Here is a 15664-nt window from a genome sequence, read left to right as displayed (position 1 = left end):
CGGACCACATAGTTGATACTTTGCCGATCGAACCAACAATGGCGTTTCATAGCCTCTCGCTATCCCCTCGTTCTTTCCAGTTTTTTAAAGTGCAAACATAGCAAATTCATGTGGTGGTGGGGGGCATCGCGCTAATTCTCTCAGCTTTGGGACAACAGGCATGCAGAAACTGCAGTGTCAACATTTTTTTTTTTGGAGACCACAGGATGTGTGATATTTTTTTTTATGAAATATGATAATCCTTAGGAATGAACAGGAATCTCGGCGCATGCAAAAAACTGTGGCGTTAGCATTTAAGATGCTATTTGGTTGACCTTGATATTTTTTTATGATACCCCTTAGGAACGAACAGGAATCTCGCAGACATTGTAGTGTCAACATTTAAGACGCTATTTGGTTGACCTTAGTACCCCTCAGCAACGAATAGGTGAAATATGATACCCCTTAGAAACGAACAGGAAACTCGCAAAAATTGTAGTGTCAGCATTTAAGACGCTATTTGGTATATGGGAAGAAATAAGCGAAGTTCTAGTAAAAAAAAATTTGTTAAATAATACATTTTATTCAAAAACATGGTTCTTGTCGATCAGTATATAATTTACACAGTTTAAATACATTTTCCATGGCACATACGCCAGTATGGAATGCACATCTATGCAATCCCTTTTGCATTAACGATAATCTTGGCACATCTTCCAGATCCACATTAAGAGCTTCTATTCCAGTTAATTTCCATAACCATTTTTTCTTTTCCAAACCCCTGACAATGACCTGCTGCGTATTTTCCAGAGCCAGTTTCAAACAACTTCCGGCTGTTTTGTATGGAACATATCCATCTGCCCAACCTATTCCATGATGTTTGTGCGTTAACCATCGAACCTGACGTGCTTCAGTAGCAGTTAATTGATGGAATTCAAATGGTGGCTTGAATATCCAGTGCAATAGTTTATTTCCATCTCGTAAAATGGCTTCTTCTTTTACAATGAAACCGTTTGCCCCCGACTTGAAACCTTGTAGATCGACGAACGTTACAGGGGTCATCATGCACCCACCGTATGTTTAACAGTTTACAATCGTCGAATTGATTAGCACTCTTCTGCAATTGATTCTTCCTATCGTTCTGCAATGTGAATATGATGAAACGGGGTTTCTCCAATTGTGTTACAGTCTTTATCGCCCACGTATGCAGTTGTTTGCAAATGTGGATATTCGTATAGATCCCAAGAGCGAAAACTCATAGGTATCATTTGTCCTCTCTCGAGAATGCGTAGTAATGACAATTTGGTTACTTCTTCCAGACTTATGTGTGGCATACGCCACTGAACTTTGAATAATTCGATTTTACGTCTTAAAGTACTAGAACCATTCAACGCGTTTAGATCGTTTCGTGATCGAATTAAGACCAACTCTTGACGCACGTTAACGGTAATCTCGTTATAATCTTCACCGAAGCCAAATAGCATATTGAATGGTATGCAGAAATTGAAATCTGTGCCATCCAGTTTACGATGCCAGCCTGCGGTGGCCAATGCTTTACTTTTTCCAGGAGAGATGGATACATGTGTTTTTAACGAGGTCGTTATTCCAGGATTTCTACAGCGGTCTATTTCAACTCCATTCAGTTCATATCGAATTTCATCAAACATGAAAGCAGCACAATTGGTATCGAGAATAACATTGTTGCTTGTTCCTTGAGGTGGAGCCTCTGCTAAAATGATTTTTCCTTCAATGTACAAGAAACTCTCACACGGTAGCGTATACAGATCCTGCTGATGTATCGGTATCCTTATTTCATCACTATTTCCGAGAGTAGTATTTGCATAGGGATTATATGTGTGCACTTCTATCTTACTTATACGATTATCAGAGGTTGGCGTATTGCCAATGGCCAAAATGTCGGACATTATTGCTTTACAATAAATCCCAACGATTGTAGAAAACGTATGTTCTGCAAGCTCAGGTTCTTCTTCCTCGACGATGGTGCTGTGTGATAATTTGTTCGACTTACTGTGTCGATGAACGTATTTTTTGTAGCGGCTGCGATTAGAGGTTCGTCCGTTTTGTTATACACAAGCATAATACAGCACTTATTCGTAGATGCGTGGATCTCGCCGTTTTACATGCAGTCTAACCGTGATTTCTTCTCCACGAAAATCAATCAGACGATTGTTTTGGTCCACCAAACGTATTTCTAAATCATCTATTCTTCGCACGACGATCGGAAGATAAATGATTCGAGATGGAGTTTCTGAGATCTTATATCCAGGAGGAACCCTAGGTGAAAATTCATGAATAATGTGTACGGGTTTATCATTACTATATGATCCAGCTGTTATGCTACATTCTACTCTAATCACGTTGATGCTTATAATATTCACAGGAGCGTCAGACTCATACCACATTTTAGGTAGAAGAATACGGTTTGTAGAAAATCCAAGTAGTGATCCTATGTTATTGGGTTTTTCAAAATTAATCTTATAGGAACAGTATATTTCACTCTTTATCGTATTATTGTTAGCACGTATGATGAGAGGGTATTCGTCGTTGTTCCCCGAATCATGTCTGGTGGGATATCGTCGCAATATTTCCCGTTTCAGGTACTTATTGATTGCATCCAATTCATAGGATCCTTCGGGAATTACAATTTCTTCATCATTTTCTCCGAAATAAAATTTATTATTGCGAACATCGACATTCGGTATCGTGTTAAACGTTTCAAAATCCACGAGGCCCAATTCATATTCATGACTGCTCAAATCTATCGAGGGAAAGTACTGAACTGCGAGCGTACTGCTCTTACCCGTTAACGTTAGTGTCAACGACGAAGGTGTCATGTTTATACGAAAGGTTTAAAGCACATAATGAAATTGTATGTATCGATAATGTGCATTTATAATGAGTTTTCCTCAAGAAATTTTACACACAGTTGCCCGCATATGGTTTGATTGAAATTTTGAAAACGTGTATGATTGTAAGTAATTTTTGCTGAGGATCCGAAGTATGCAATAAGTTCCGCAGGTGGTCGTAGATTACCAAAACTATCAAAGTATTTTACACTATGATTGTGTTTCACGTATGCAACCCAATGTGTACCGGGACCGATGCTTTCATCCCCGTTTACTATACCACTCTCATTTACATTTGCTCTTGTCGGAAGACTATCGCGCATGTATACTCCGCGAAAATGTGGTATATTTTTCCTTCCTATATCCTCAAGCTGCCCATTTGTCATTGGTTTTATCCCTAGTTTTTCATAGAGTGAATTTTTTTAACTTCCCGATTTTATAGGGAAGTTATTGTAATGACCCCGAAAATCGAAAATCGATTTTTTAGCAGATCTTCACGTTTCATGGTCATTGCAGTCATTTTAGACTATTTTCAGCAAAATGTTCGTATGTGTGTGTGTGTGTGTGTGTGTGGGCGCGCGCGTATGGCCGTTTCTATGTAATCAAATTTTTCGTTAACGTTTTCAGAAAAAGTAACAACGCGATCAGGATGATGAATGATGCAATCGATGTGCCCCGCTGTAACTTAGAGCTGATTAGATTTTGGTCCATTTTGGTCAAGTAGTTTTTTAGTTTTTTTAGTTTTTTCGAAAGAAGTTCATTCAACAATGCAATTTATACAAGAGAACGGAAAGTTTCCACCGAAGAAACAAACGTAATTACACAAAAAATTTTTTTTTCAATTTTTTTAAAATTAAAAAAAAAAAATTTTTTTTTAAATTTTTTTTGTACCTTACGATGATGTTTCCGCTTACAATAATCGAAAATTATCCCAATGCAAGAGTGAGTTAATCATCTCTACTCCCGACAATACATTTTCAAAGAATATCGATGAAAGTACAAAAAAAAATTTATATTACAATCTTTAAAAAAACAGTCAGTTCAAAACGAATTATTAACTGAGATTAAATTGAAAATTAATATAAACTATATGATAATTATTAATAACATTGATGTTGAAAACGGATTGGTTAATGGAGCACACACATGCGGAATATTAAAATTTATTACTTTTCAAGAAAATACTAAAATTTCGTCTATATTGTGGTTAGATTTTCAATTGGCCAGAGTAGGAGTGAAAGTAAGAACTCGTTATCGTGATTATATGATAAATGCAAATATTCATCAAAATTTAACACCAATACTAAAAATCTCGAATCATATATATATGTCGAGTGAGGAAAAATATCAAATCACACGTAGTCAATTTCCAGTGGTTCCTGCTGAAGCGATTACGATTCATAAAAGTCAGGGACAAACATACGAGAAAAGTATGTTTGAATTTTAAAAAATCAGAAAGGCGAACTTTACAAATGTTGTATGTAGCACTGAGCAGAGTTTCAAAATTGAGCGCGGTTTATATATTTTGGGACAATTTAAATTAACAGTATCGAAGATAACCAAGATCAATACTGCAAACTCGGATAATGGGGAGTTGTATCGTTTGCGAAAAACTAATTAAGACAATTTATTTTGCAACATTAGTATGCTATAACAAGGAACCAAGCGAGTAACGAGCATACGATGTTGGTTTAATGCGACACCATATAGCAAACATTTTGATAAGTAGAAAACTATTGAATTTCCCTGAAAACGTATAAACTTATTAAAACGTACACTTAATAATGATAATAATATACTGCAACTAACGAATCGGGAAGTTCTTTGTGTGGCTCGTGGAGAGTGAGCGAGCGAAGCGAGCGAGAAACAATAACCCTCTAGTTGTTTTTTTTTTCTTTAAACCGGTACCCTTCTTGTAAGGTGTGAGATAAAGTCCATGACCTTCCATAGCATGATTATGACGCTGCATTTCCTCCAACTGTTTTCGTGCAGCCTTAGCGTCATTCACAACCTTCGCGATGCCGGCAGCTAACGTAGCGTCCTTCGCAAATATGCGACGATGTGCTCGATCAGCTAAAATGTGATCTACCTTGTGACGATTCGTCAAATCTTTGTTACGAGAGTATGTGATGTCGTGTTCTCTACAGGCCGAGTCTAATGGATTTATACCGCGATCACCGCGAGCCAAGCGTTTGCGCAACCGTGTGCCAGGTCCACAAAATTGATATCCAGGCATATGTAACTCAAACGGCAATTTATTTATCAGGGTATTTAGAAGTCCTGCTCCACGTCGGCGTATGCATGAGTAACAATCTTTTTTCATATGTTATCTATGGATGAGCATATGTATGTGTTACAAGTATGGAAGTCATTTCTAGACTGATTGATATCTCTGGGCAACGTTCGTATAAATATTCCCCATACCCACACTTATCTGTTATTATTACAACAGTCGCGATGCAGATCATTAGGCAACCTGTGAAAATTCGAGTAATCTCAGACAGAAAGTTTGATCATACTACCAAAAATGTTCTACGACATGGACCGTTATTACCTAACACTGTACGCGGTATAGTGTGCGGTCCTTCCAATTGCGGGAAGACTAATGTAGTCATTAGCATGTTGGAAAGTCCCAACGGTATGCGATTTTAGGACGTATACGTTGTGACGTTGCAAGCCTGCGACGTCACTTCTCCGTTTGAGAAACGGTCAATAACCGTATCGGGAGTGGACCGGACCGACCGTTAGTGATTACGGAAACCACCCGCAAGATTGAGCGCTCCTTAAGGAAGTTATTAAGATCGAAGATCGCTCCTAATGCCATCTGTTACACGCGCCGAGAGTGGCCACTTTCAGGAACGTGCCTAGGGAGCGACAAATACCGACAATGCGCCCTGCATCATAGGATCAGCCGACGACGAACTATTGGCCATAATCAAAAACATTCCGGATCCGGAGAAGTAGCAAGGGGCACCGCTGCACACGAGCTAATAAACTCGGAGGCGACGATCTGGGACAAAGGAGCCGCCACTGCAGGTCAGCAGCTATTTGGTGGTCCCGCCGTCGTCTCACCTGGCTACAGACGGCTCAGGCAGGGTGGTGCGGAGGAGCGCCTCGGAGGATTGATCCTCCCCGGTCGTCGTAAGACGATCGGTAGTTGGTGTTGGAAAGGTCGGGGGCCCGACGACCTGTTCGGGTAGTTCGATCCTGCGGCTAGTCGTAGTCGCGTTGCGGGTGCGCCCCTAGGGAATTTCGGTAGGGCGAAAGGAGTGGGGAGATCGAGAATCGAAGCGCTCCGTCGAGGCGGATCCGCGGATCACTGTCGCGCTGGTTATCGAGTAGACGAGTCGTTTCCATAGATCCATCGAACTTCCGAGGTCCGAATTCCGTAGTACAACGGACACGCGACGCGGGTGGTTATTTCCGAGCGAGCGTAGGAACCGAAGGCAGAATTACCGGCCTGAAGTAGGAGGTCCGGCGAGCCTACGTCTACCACGGTAAGTCGACAAGTGATCCTCGGTCGTATTTTAGTGTTGGCTCGATATTTAGTGCGAGGACGAGGCGAGTGCGTATCGTCCTCGAACAATTGGTGATAGCCGAGGCATTTGGCCTCGTGCTTGGTGCTCGCGTTCTCTTGGAGAACGCTGTGAGCCTTTTCGAGCAGTCTCCCCTTCGATTCGTCGGAAGTCTTCCTTAAGGAGCCGCGTCGGAAAAGGATAGTTTCGATATTAGCGAATTCGGTAAAGTACCGTTCAGTGCGCTCGTCAATCTCGCGACAGTCCGTCGAAACTGCGCCGTACATCTGCGTCCCGCGAATTCTCGTCTCTCGCGAGACTTGCATTGTACCGTCGTACCGTACTTTCTAGAATCGCGAAATCTCGACTAACGCGCTCCGCGATCGAAGATCCATCGCAAAAGTGTATTAGGAGCGCGGGCTCCCGGGTTGCGGCCACGTGGCCGCCCACCTGTAATTTATCATTTGACACCGAATAAATTAGTTCGAGCCATAATCGTTTCAAGTTTATTTCCGACCTGCGAGAAACGTCCTGCCGCGAGGGCTGTCCCCGTTATCCACTGTGTCCGAACTCCTGGCCGTTCGTGTCGTAGAATTCTGTCGGCGATTGCGAGAAGAGTCGAAGCTCGTGTTCGACTTCCGCGAACACGAGACTTTGGTGTTCTTTAGTGCGGTACTTCCGCGTACCTGGCGCCCGAACAATTGTTCAGTTAGTGTTCCCTTCGAGTATTCTCGTCAATCGCATTTGTCCCGAGAGGACCGTGTCCGCGCGGCAGCGCACGGCCCGTCCTCAGCAACTGTAAATTCTCGGGGTTGACCCCTTGCGCCGGTCAGAAAGCCGAGCGAAAAGAGGCAACGTTACAACGTATATTCAAAGTCGTTGCAACAGCCAAAATATCAGTATTTGGAAAAGCTGCTCTCATCCGTAGAAAATATTGGCTACTTTCCTTTTTCACACAATACCGATGTCGTTCCACCTAACGAAGCTCTACCGAATTCTATATTTATATTTGATGATGTAGCATGTGACAAGCAAGATGTGATTAGAGAGTACTTTTCCATGGGTCGACATTCAAAAGTGGACAGTCTGTATCTTTGTCAATCATATGCAAGAATTCCAAAGCACCTGATTCGCGATAATACCAATCTCCTACTACTATTCAAACAGGATAGTATGAATTTGCGCCATGTGTATAATGATCATGTAAATACCGATATGACGTTTGGACAATTTAACGAACTGTGTGCAAAATGTTGGCAGCAAAACTATGGATTTGTCGTTATAGACAAGGATAGTCCTATGCACAGAAGTCGTTATTGACATGGATTTAATGACTATGTCATAGTATAATGGTATCATTTGGCCACAAACCCGCGTTGTGAACAGAACATTGAACAGTTGTCGAACGGTGTATCGAACAGGTGTCGAACGGGTTGTCGAACGTACACGTTCGACGTTGAACGGCATCAAACGGCTATTGAACGTGTAAGGATGACTGATTCAACAATACAAGATTTTGAGAAAAGCGTTTATTCGATCCAAACTTCGTGTACCTTCGTACGCGCCACGACGACAACGTCGTTACTTTCTCGCTCTCGCCCTTTTAAAGCTTTCCGCATCGTAGGCGGTTCCTTTCTACAACCAATCGCATTTATTTTAAAAACTAATGTACGCCCTTCAAGAGGCGACAGGGTGAGGGAAACTGGTCATTTTCTGGAGGTACCCTCGCCTTGAGTCCTCGTTGTCTACCTAGGACCCTTAACGGTCCGCACTTGGTCTGCAGATGTTTTACGGTACGTCAACGGCTATTGAGACCTTTAGCTAAAATACGAGGTCTCTAATAAATTATCATAAAACACGGAAAGTTCCGCTAAATCTCAAAAATAGCCTAAAGTCACGTCCGCACCGTAATCATAAACTGCGTCCCTAACCGGCAACGGTACCCTGCTGTGGCCCGCATGGGCCGCGGTCACTCGAATCCTTACAAACGGGTGTCGAACAGGTGTTGAACGGATTGTCGAACGTACACGTTCGACGTTGAACGGCTGAACGGCTATTGAACGACATTGAAAACGCTTCCAATTGAACATGGGGCAAAATTCTGCTGAACAAAAACAGGAAAAGAGGAAAAAGGAAGTGTTAACGAAAGAGATTGCCAATACGAGTGAAGCTATACGAAAAAAATATTTGGTAATAAAAGCTCGAAAAATGGATAGCGATGCGGTGTTGGAACACAGCTTGCAACCTGTGATAAGACCCCTGAAAGAATTGATTGAAAACACAAAACCGATTCCCAATCCAATTCTTCAAGAGACATCTTCGGAGCCAACATCCTCATTGTATCAGCAGCAATCACCTGTCTTTAATGCTACACCTGGATATCATGGAGAACCATCTTCAACATCACCTATGCCTAACGCTGCACCCCAATATTGTGGATTGAAGCCGCCTGTGCTAAACGCTACACCTCGGTATCGCGGATTGAAAAGAGTACGTGTGGAAACACCTTTAAGACCAACACCTCATCGATTACCGAAACGACTTTGTCCAGATTCCGAACCTCCTGCAGAAGAAGTATGGACAGACGAAACAGAACCACTTGACCAAAATATTCTCGAAACGACAATGCGTGAGATTGTGGAGAATCCTGAACAGCATGAAGAAGCCAATACATATTTGACTCAGAATCTCGGACCGCTGTCACAGGAATATTTGAACTTTTTTTTCACAGATAAGAAAAAACAGGTTGACCATGTGTATGGTGTGTACTATGATAAAAATACAATGACGCTTGGGGATAAGAATTTCGACGTAGACATGGAAGATAATATAATTATCAATAATATAAAATACAAAGGAACACCTGGTCTTTTCGAACTAATTTTCAAGAGAATCCCCGACGATACGATATACACCGATGCAGACAAACAGAAATATAAGAGTATTCTGTTGACAACAAATGCGCACAGGCGCAACCATAATGCTGCAAATCCCCTATTGAGTAACAGGGGATACAAGTATAAACATATAATTGCACCGCTGCTTGAAATACGACCTCGCACTGGAAGAGGGTTTGCCTCCAAGTCATTTTTGATGAATACATTACCGGAGAACGTGGCGACATTACCGGAGAACATGGCGGTTACCGATAATGTGATTGATTATGTACATTGGGATGATCCGAATGAATTAGTGGATAGAATAAGATTACTGGGGTCATCGCGAGCTGCTGGGCATACCGGACATGATAATGAAATTGTTTCAATAATCGAGGAGCTCCGAGAAGCGGGTTTGATTATAAATTGAAGACCATTCTGATCATGTTCATCAGTACCTTTTCATGATGCCTATCAACAAGTTCGGTGCTATGCTCCGAAACGAGTCAAATAAAGATGGTGAAACATGCAAGAATTATGTGCGATCGAGCGCACTTTGCCTCGATGGCGATGCTTTCGACGCGAGAGATCGAAAGATAAGACGTTTAGCAAGCCCGACGAATGAAGCCGATGCTGTGAATAAGGTATACATGGACAAAAAAATGACACATATTTTGAAAGCATGTGATGCCAAGAGTTCCAAGCTGCGGGAAGAAATACTAACCAAACTCAAATTCTTACGTGAACACATACGGGAGATGATGCATGATACAATTGTAAGAATGACATCATTGAACAGAAATGAGGGACCAATTTTTTCTGAAAGCTTTGAAAGAAATAATGGTTAAAGTTCATACATTACGTCGAATGATATAAATATATTTACATATTTTGAAAGATGTCAGTTTCCAGCGAGAATGCATTCGCAAGATACCAATCGCAATGTCAATGTAAAGTTCATGGATCGGATCATGCGATTATTTTTATGCATTTTAAATTTCTTTTGTTTAATCCTAAATCTTGAACATGAGCAAAGAGAAGACGCAATTAGTGGAGGAACTGCATGCCCCGCCAGACGGATTTTTCCACGACGTCGAGTTTTAGTCCATGGGTATGACGATCTATGGCAAGCCGATCTCGTAGATATGCAGCCTCACGCACGCATAAATGGTGGTAATAAGTACATATTAACCGTTATCGATGTGTTATCCAAATATGCATGGGGCGTACCGCTCAAGACTAAAAGTGGGGGCGAGGTAGCTGCAGCGTTCAGAATGATATTTCGAAATCGATGTCCGAAAAATTTACAAACCGATCAGGGAAAGGAATTTTACAACAGTGAGATGCATAAACTTTTGACGAAACATGGCATTAATCATTATTCTACATATTCGGTTATGAAAGCTTCCATCGTAGAACGGTTCAATCGCACATTGAAGAATAGCATGTGGAAAGAGTTTACACTTAATGGAACCTATAAATGGATCAATGTGCTACCTCATCTAGTTGCAAAGTACAATGCACAAAAGCATAGAACTATTGGAATGCGACCGTGTGATGTCACCCCTACCATTTCCAACAGACTCTTATACACAGCGTATAATAACATAAAGATTGCTGCACCGGCGAAATTCAACGTGGGGCAGTCTGTACGCATCAGCAAATTTAAGACCATTTTCGATAAAGGTTACACACCAAATTGGACCACTGAGGTGTTTGAGATAGTCAAGGTACAAGCAACTAATCCGGTAACTTATCTACTGCAAGATTCCTGTGGAAACCCCGTTGCTGGAGGATTCTATGAACACGAATTGCATCGCGTTGCCAATCCAGATGTACACCTAGTGGAGAAAGTGTTGCGTAGAAAAGGAAATAAGGTGTATGTAAAATGGTTAGGATTGAGTAATGTAAATAATTCATGGATAAATAAAGACAATGTATTATGAACATTTATTATGAACATTTATTATAAACAATTTAACCTGTTTAATGAAAAAAAAAATATATAATCTTCTATTTACGTTGAATATAAACAATTTTATATTTATTATGAATATTTATTATAAACAATTTAACCTATTTAATGAAAAAAATATATATATATAATCTTCTATTTACATTGAATATAAACAATTTTATAGCTGCGAAGGAATTTGATAAGGGCCCCACGGCAATGTTTCTGTTGAGTTGGGTATGATATACCGTTTGTCATTATATGGACTGAGAGCAATTTTGCGCTCTGATATAGTATACACTTTGTGCAATTTCGATCGTATACATGTCTGTGTACGACTCATAGCAATTTCATCTTGCAAACATCGCATGTAATCATCAAACGTTATCGTTGTCCTTACAACGTTAGTCTTTACACCTTTTGCTTTTTTTGTATCAGATTTTCCATCAACACGCAATGTATACATTTTTGCTCTTAGCCCAACAAAGTCTGTCATTATCATCCCATTGTTCTCGTCTTTCATCAAGCCGGGAACCTTTTTATTTACAAGTGGGATATTATACTTATTCTCTATCGGATAATCGCTTGTGTCGAAACGGTTAATATGGCGCCTCATGGTTTCATAAATGTCCTCACACATAATATGATAAATTAAGCTGTCGGTGTCTGTGTACATTCCCTTCAAGTTTTACCATATTGAGGAACCATATACTCATGATGAAATTCGTACAAGCAGGTTTTGGATATATCTAATATGCACATACCCACATAGATTGGCTTGTTGAATTTCACCATGACTTTGCGCAACTCCACAGCAGCCAAGTTTTCGGAAAATACACAGCGGCTGTGGAAATTTGGTTTCGCGATCATTGCCTCTGCACCATATCGCCCATCCCAATGTGTCACGAGTTTTACGTCTACATGATTCCGAACATTTTCCATAGTTTTACCGAATACCGCGTTGTTCATCAATTTGTACAAATTCTTTTCAAAATCGTTACTGGCATTTGTTCTAAACAGGGTATTTAATTCTATGTATTCGCGGAGCCATGGTGATTGTGCGAATTGGAGGATGCGATGAATCTTTGTAATACGAAGACCGTGGCGCGTGCACTGCTGCAGGTTATAATAGTGTATCACGTAACGCTGCTTATCATGTAACGTTGCAAGCAACTTGGCCTCTCTTTTGCCAGGTGGTTTAGCACGTGTTGGACAGAATGGTAGGTCAGCGTGAGCATCATGCAGACTTTGCGGATATTCTAGATCCACCTCGAGAATGTAGCCTATGGGTGAATCAGCACCAATCAAAGATATGTCAAAACTTTCAATGTTGTTAACCCATTGAAATTCGGCATATGGCAAAGGCTGACACATTGCCCATCCATACAAATTGTTTACATCAAAATACATCAAGTATGATGATGGTTTCGATGGATCGTACGACTGCATGTACTTGTTATTGGCTTCAGCATATCTACCGGAACATTGGCTCAAACCGCCGCGTATATGTACCACGTTCGATAAACATCACCATATCGATATCAGTTAATAATTCAAACCTAATTTTTGTATGTTTCAGCATAGCATCCCACGTGAAACCTGGTAACGTGTAATAGTATGCTGGATCTAAACCATAGCTCTTAATGCACGTTTTACGAAAATTTTCAAAAATGTAAGCCAATAACAAAACATCAGTTTTCAAATACAAATCGCTGTATTCACCCAAGGTCTTTATGTTAAAACGCTGCCACACATTCTCGGCATGCACATAGTCACGTTCCGTAATCTGTAATAATATAATTATTATAATATCTGTTAATAAAAAAATCTTTAATAAAATATTACTTGTTTCTTTATACTTACCAGCAACTCCATATAGCCGCTCAAAGATATATTTTCATCTATAATTAAATAGATATGCATTTTGATGCTTTGATGGATGTGCTTGGACATCGTCAACACCCATTCTTTTATACATGTACCCCTCCGGAAAAAAGATGCAATGAAATCTCGTGAGATTAGAAACGATGTTTCGTTGCAGTAGATAATGAAATCTGAACTCGCGAAATTCAATCGAGAGAACTGATAAAACAGATGTGTTCAGATGTTTCGGCTTGGCAACTCCAAACCGTTAAAGAATGCCACTACTGCAGCTTGCTAGATTAGAAAAGTCTCATAGGGGAAAGACTATGTGAAACAATGTTCCTCCAACTTTACAACTCGACATCAGACGCGAAAGGATGCTGTTACAGATTATGAAACGCTCCTCCACTCTGAAAAAGAAATAGAAACTCTCTCGATGATGCGAAACGATGTGTCCAGATGTTTCCCAGCTTGACAACTCTGCATCAGCAGCGAAATGATACTGTTACAGATTATGAAACACACCTCTTGCAATGATATGGATAAGAATAAGAACCGTGAAACACGTTCGGATACAATCCTACATGTGGCAAAAAAATACTGGGAAACTCTATACCACTCCGAAAAAAGTGGGGTAGAAACTCTCTCGATGTACGAAGTTAGAATCTCGATTGATTTCATATTTTCGTTTTAACAAATCAATGCTATTCATTATTGTTCCTTTGCATCTGAAAAAAGAATTCTTTCCTAATTGTTTCATTTAATGCAGATAATTTTATTTAGTGCAGATAATTCGGAACAGAGTATCACGCACACGGTGCGTATATTGGGCCGGAGATATCCCTTGACGAATACATGCTACAAATATCTTGACATTGGGGTCCGAATTTGTGGTTGCTGTCATGTTGAGTTGGCTATAGGAGACAATCACAGTAATGAAATTCAATTTTCTATGGCTACGTGGAAAGATTTTCTACGAAAGAGAGAAGACATTCTGCGGAACATTGTCAACTCAGGGAATGCTGTGCATGTTGGAGATATAACTGTGAAATTCTGTCAGTTAAACGATTATGTGAAGCTTGCAAAATTATCAACTTCAACTAAGTGCATACAGATTACTCAGAAAACGATGAGAAGATTGTTTGATTTAGAATATTGTGTCAACCACATGCACTCGTGGCTATCTGAGAACCTATATTCTGTACAAACAAAATATTGTAAGTTTATGCAAATAATTTCTATTCGAGTACAGAGATAATGTGCCTGTGAACACAGCTGCTTACTGTTAAATCATACACGATCGTATAGTCGAGTACAGCCCGTTGACCAACGTCGTGCGCAGAATACTTTAACAAGCGGTAGGTGCATGATGACCCATGTAACGTTCGTCGATCTACAAGGTTTCAAGTCGGGGGCAAACGGTTTCATTGTAAAAGAAGTAGCCATTTTACGAGATGGAAATAAACTATTGCACTGGATATTCAAGCCACCATTTGAATTTCATCGATTAACTGCTACTGAAGCACGTCAGGTTCGATGGTTAACGCACAAACATCATGGAATAGGTTGGGCAGATGGATATGTTCCATACAAAACAGCCGGAAGTTGTTTGAAACTGGCTCTGGAAAATACGCAGCAGGTCATTGTCAGGGGTTTGGAAAAGAAAAAATGGTTATGGAAATTAACTGGAATAGAAGCTCTTGATGTGGATCTGGAAGATGTGCCAAGATTATCGTTAATGCAAAAGGGATTGCATAGATGTGCATTCCATACTGGCGTATGTGCCATGGAAAATGTGTTTAAACTGTGTAAATTATATACTGATCGACAAGAACCATGTTTTTGAATAAAATGTATTATTTAACAAATATTTTTTATACTAGAACTTCGCTTATTTCTTCCCATATACCAAATAGCGTCTTAAATGCTGACACTACAATTTTTGCGAGTTTCCTGTTCGTTTCTAAGGGATATCATATTTCACCTATTCGTTGCTGAGGGGGTATTAAGGTCAACCAAATAGCGTCTTAAATGTTGACACTACAATTCTGCGAGATTCCTGTTCGTTCCTAAGGGGTATCATAAAAAAAAATATCAAAGTCAACCAAATAGCATCTTAAATGCTAACGCCGCAGTTGTTTGCATGCGCCGAGATTCCTGTTCATTCCTAAGGATTATCATATTTCATAAAAAAAATATCACACATCCTGTGGTCTCCAAAAAATGTTGACACTGCAGTTTCTGCATGCCTGTTGTCCCAAAGCTGTGAGAATTAGCGCGATGCCCCCCCCCCCCCCACCACCACCACATGAATTTGCTATGTTTGCACTTTCAAAAACTGGAAAGAACGAAGGGTTAGCGAGTGGCTATGAAACGCCATTGTTGGTTCGATCGGCAAAGTATCAACTATGTGGTCCGCAACCGTCAACCCTCGAGCAACGCAGCAGAATAATGAGTTTAATCCTCCGCAATTACACACACAGTAAGTACTCCGGCAACCGCTAAAAATGAATTATTGTTTCTTTGCAACTGAAAAAAATTCTTTCCTAATTGTTTCATTTAATATCAGTGCAGATAATTCGGAACAGAGTATCACGCACACGGTGCGTA

General features: G+C 40.4%; 1 protein-coding gene and 2 pseudogenes across 1 annotated transcript; all 3 read right to left on the bottom strand.

Moving 5' to 3' along the window:
• Nucleotides 1–1112: 1112 nt before the first annotated feature.
• On the bottom strand, nt 1113–1904 carry LOC143220114 (uncharacterized). The gene has a single exon (XM_076445853.1). The coding sequence runs from the start codon at nt 1902–1904 to the stop codon at nt 1113–1115; it is 792 nt and encodes a 263-aa protein (XP_076301968.1).
• Nucleotides 1905–11372: 9468 nt separating this feature from the next.
• Nucleotides 11373–11953, bottom strand: LOC143220116 (uncharacterized; annotated as a pseudogene).
• Nucleotides 11954–11979: 26 nt separating this feature from the next.
• Nucleotides 11980–12725, bottom strand: LOC143220113 (uncharacterized; annotated as a pseudogene).
• Between the last annotated feature and the right edge of the window lie 2939 nt (nt 12726–15664).

This window comes from Lasioglossum baleicum, unplaced genomic scaffold (genome assembly GCF_051020765.1).
Source record: "Lasioglossum baleicum unplaced genomic scaffold, iyLasBale1 scaffold0208, whole genome shotgun sequence".
In the NCBI taxonomy this organism is placed as follows: domain Eukaryota; kingdom Metazoa; phylum Arthropoda; class Insecta; order Hymenoptera; family Halictidae; genus Lasioglossum; species Lasioglossum baleicum.
The sequence above is the reverse complement of the archived record's forward strand: the minus strand, read 5'-3'. Positions and strand labels throughout refer to the sequence as shown.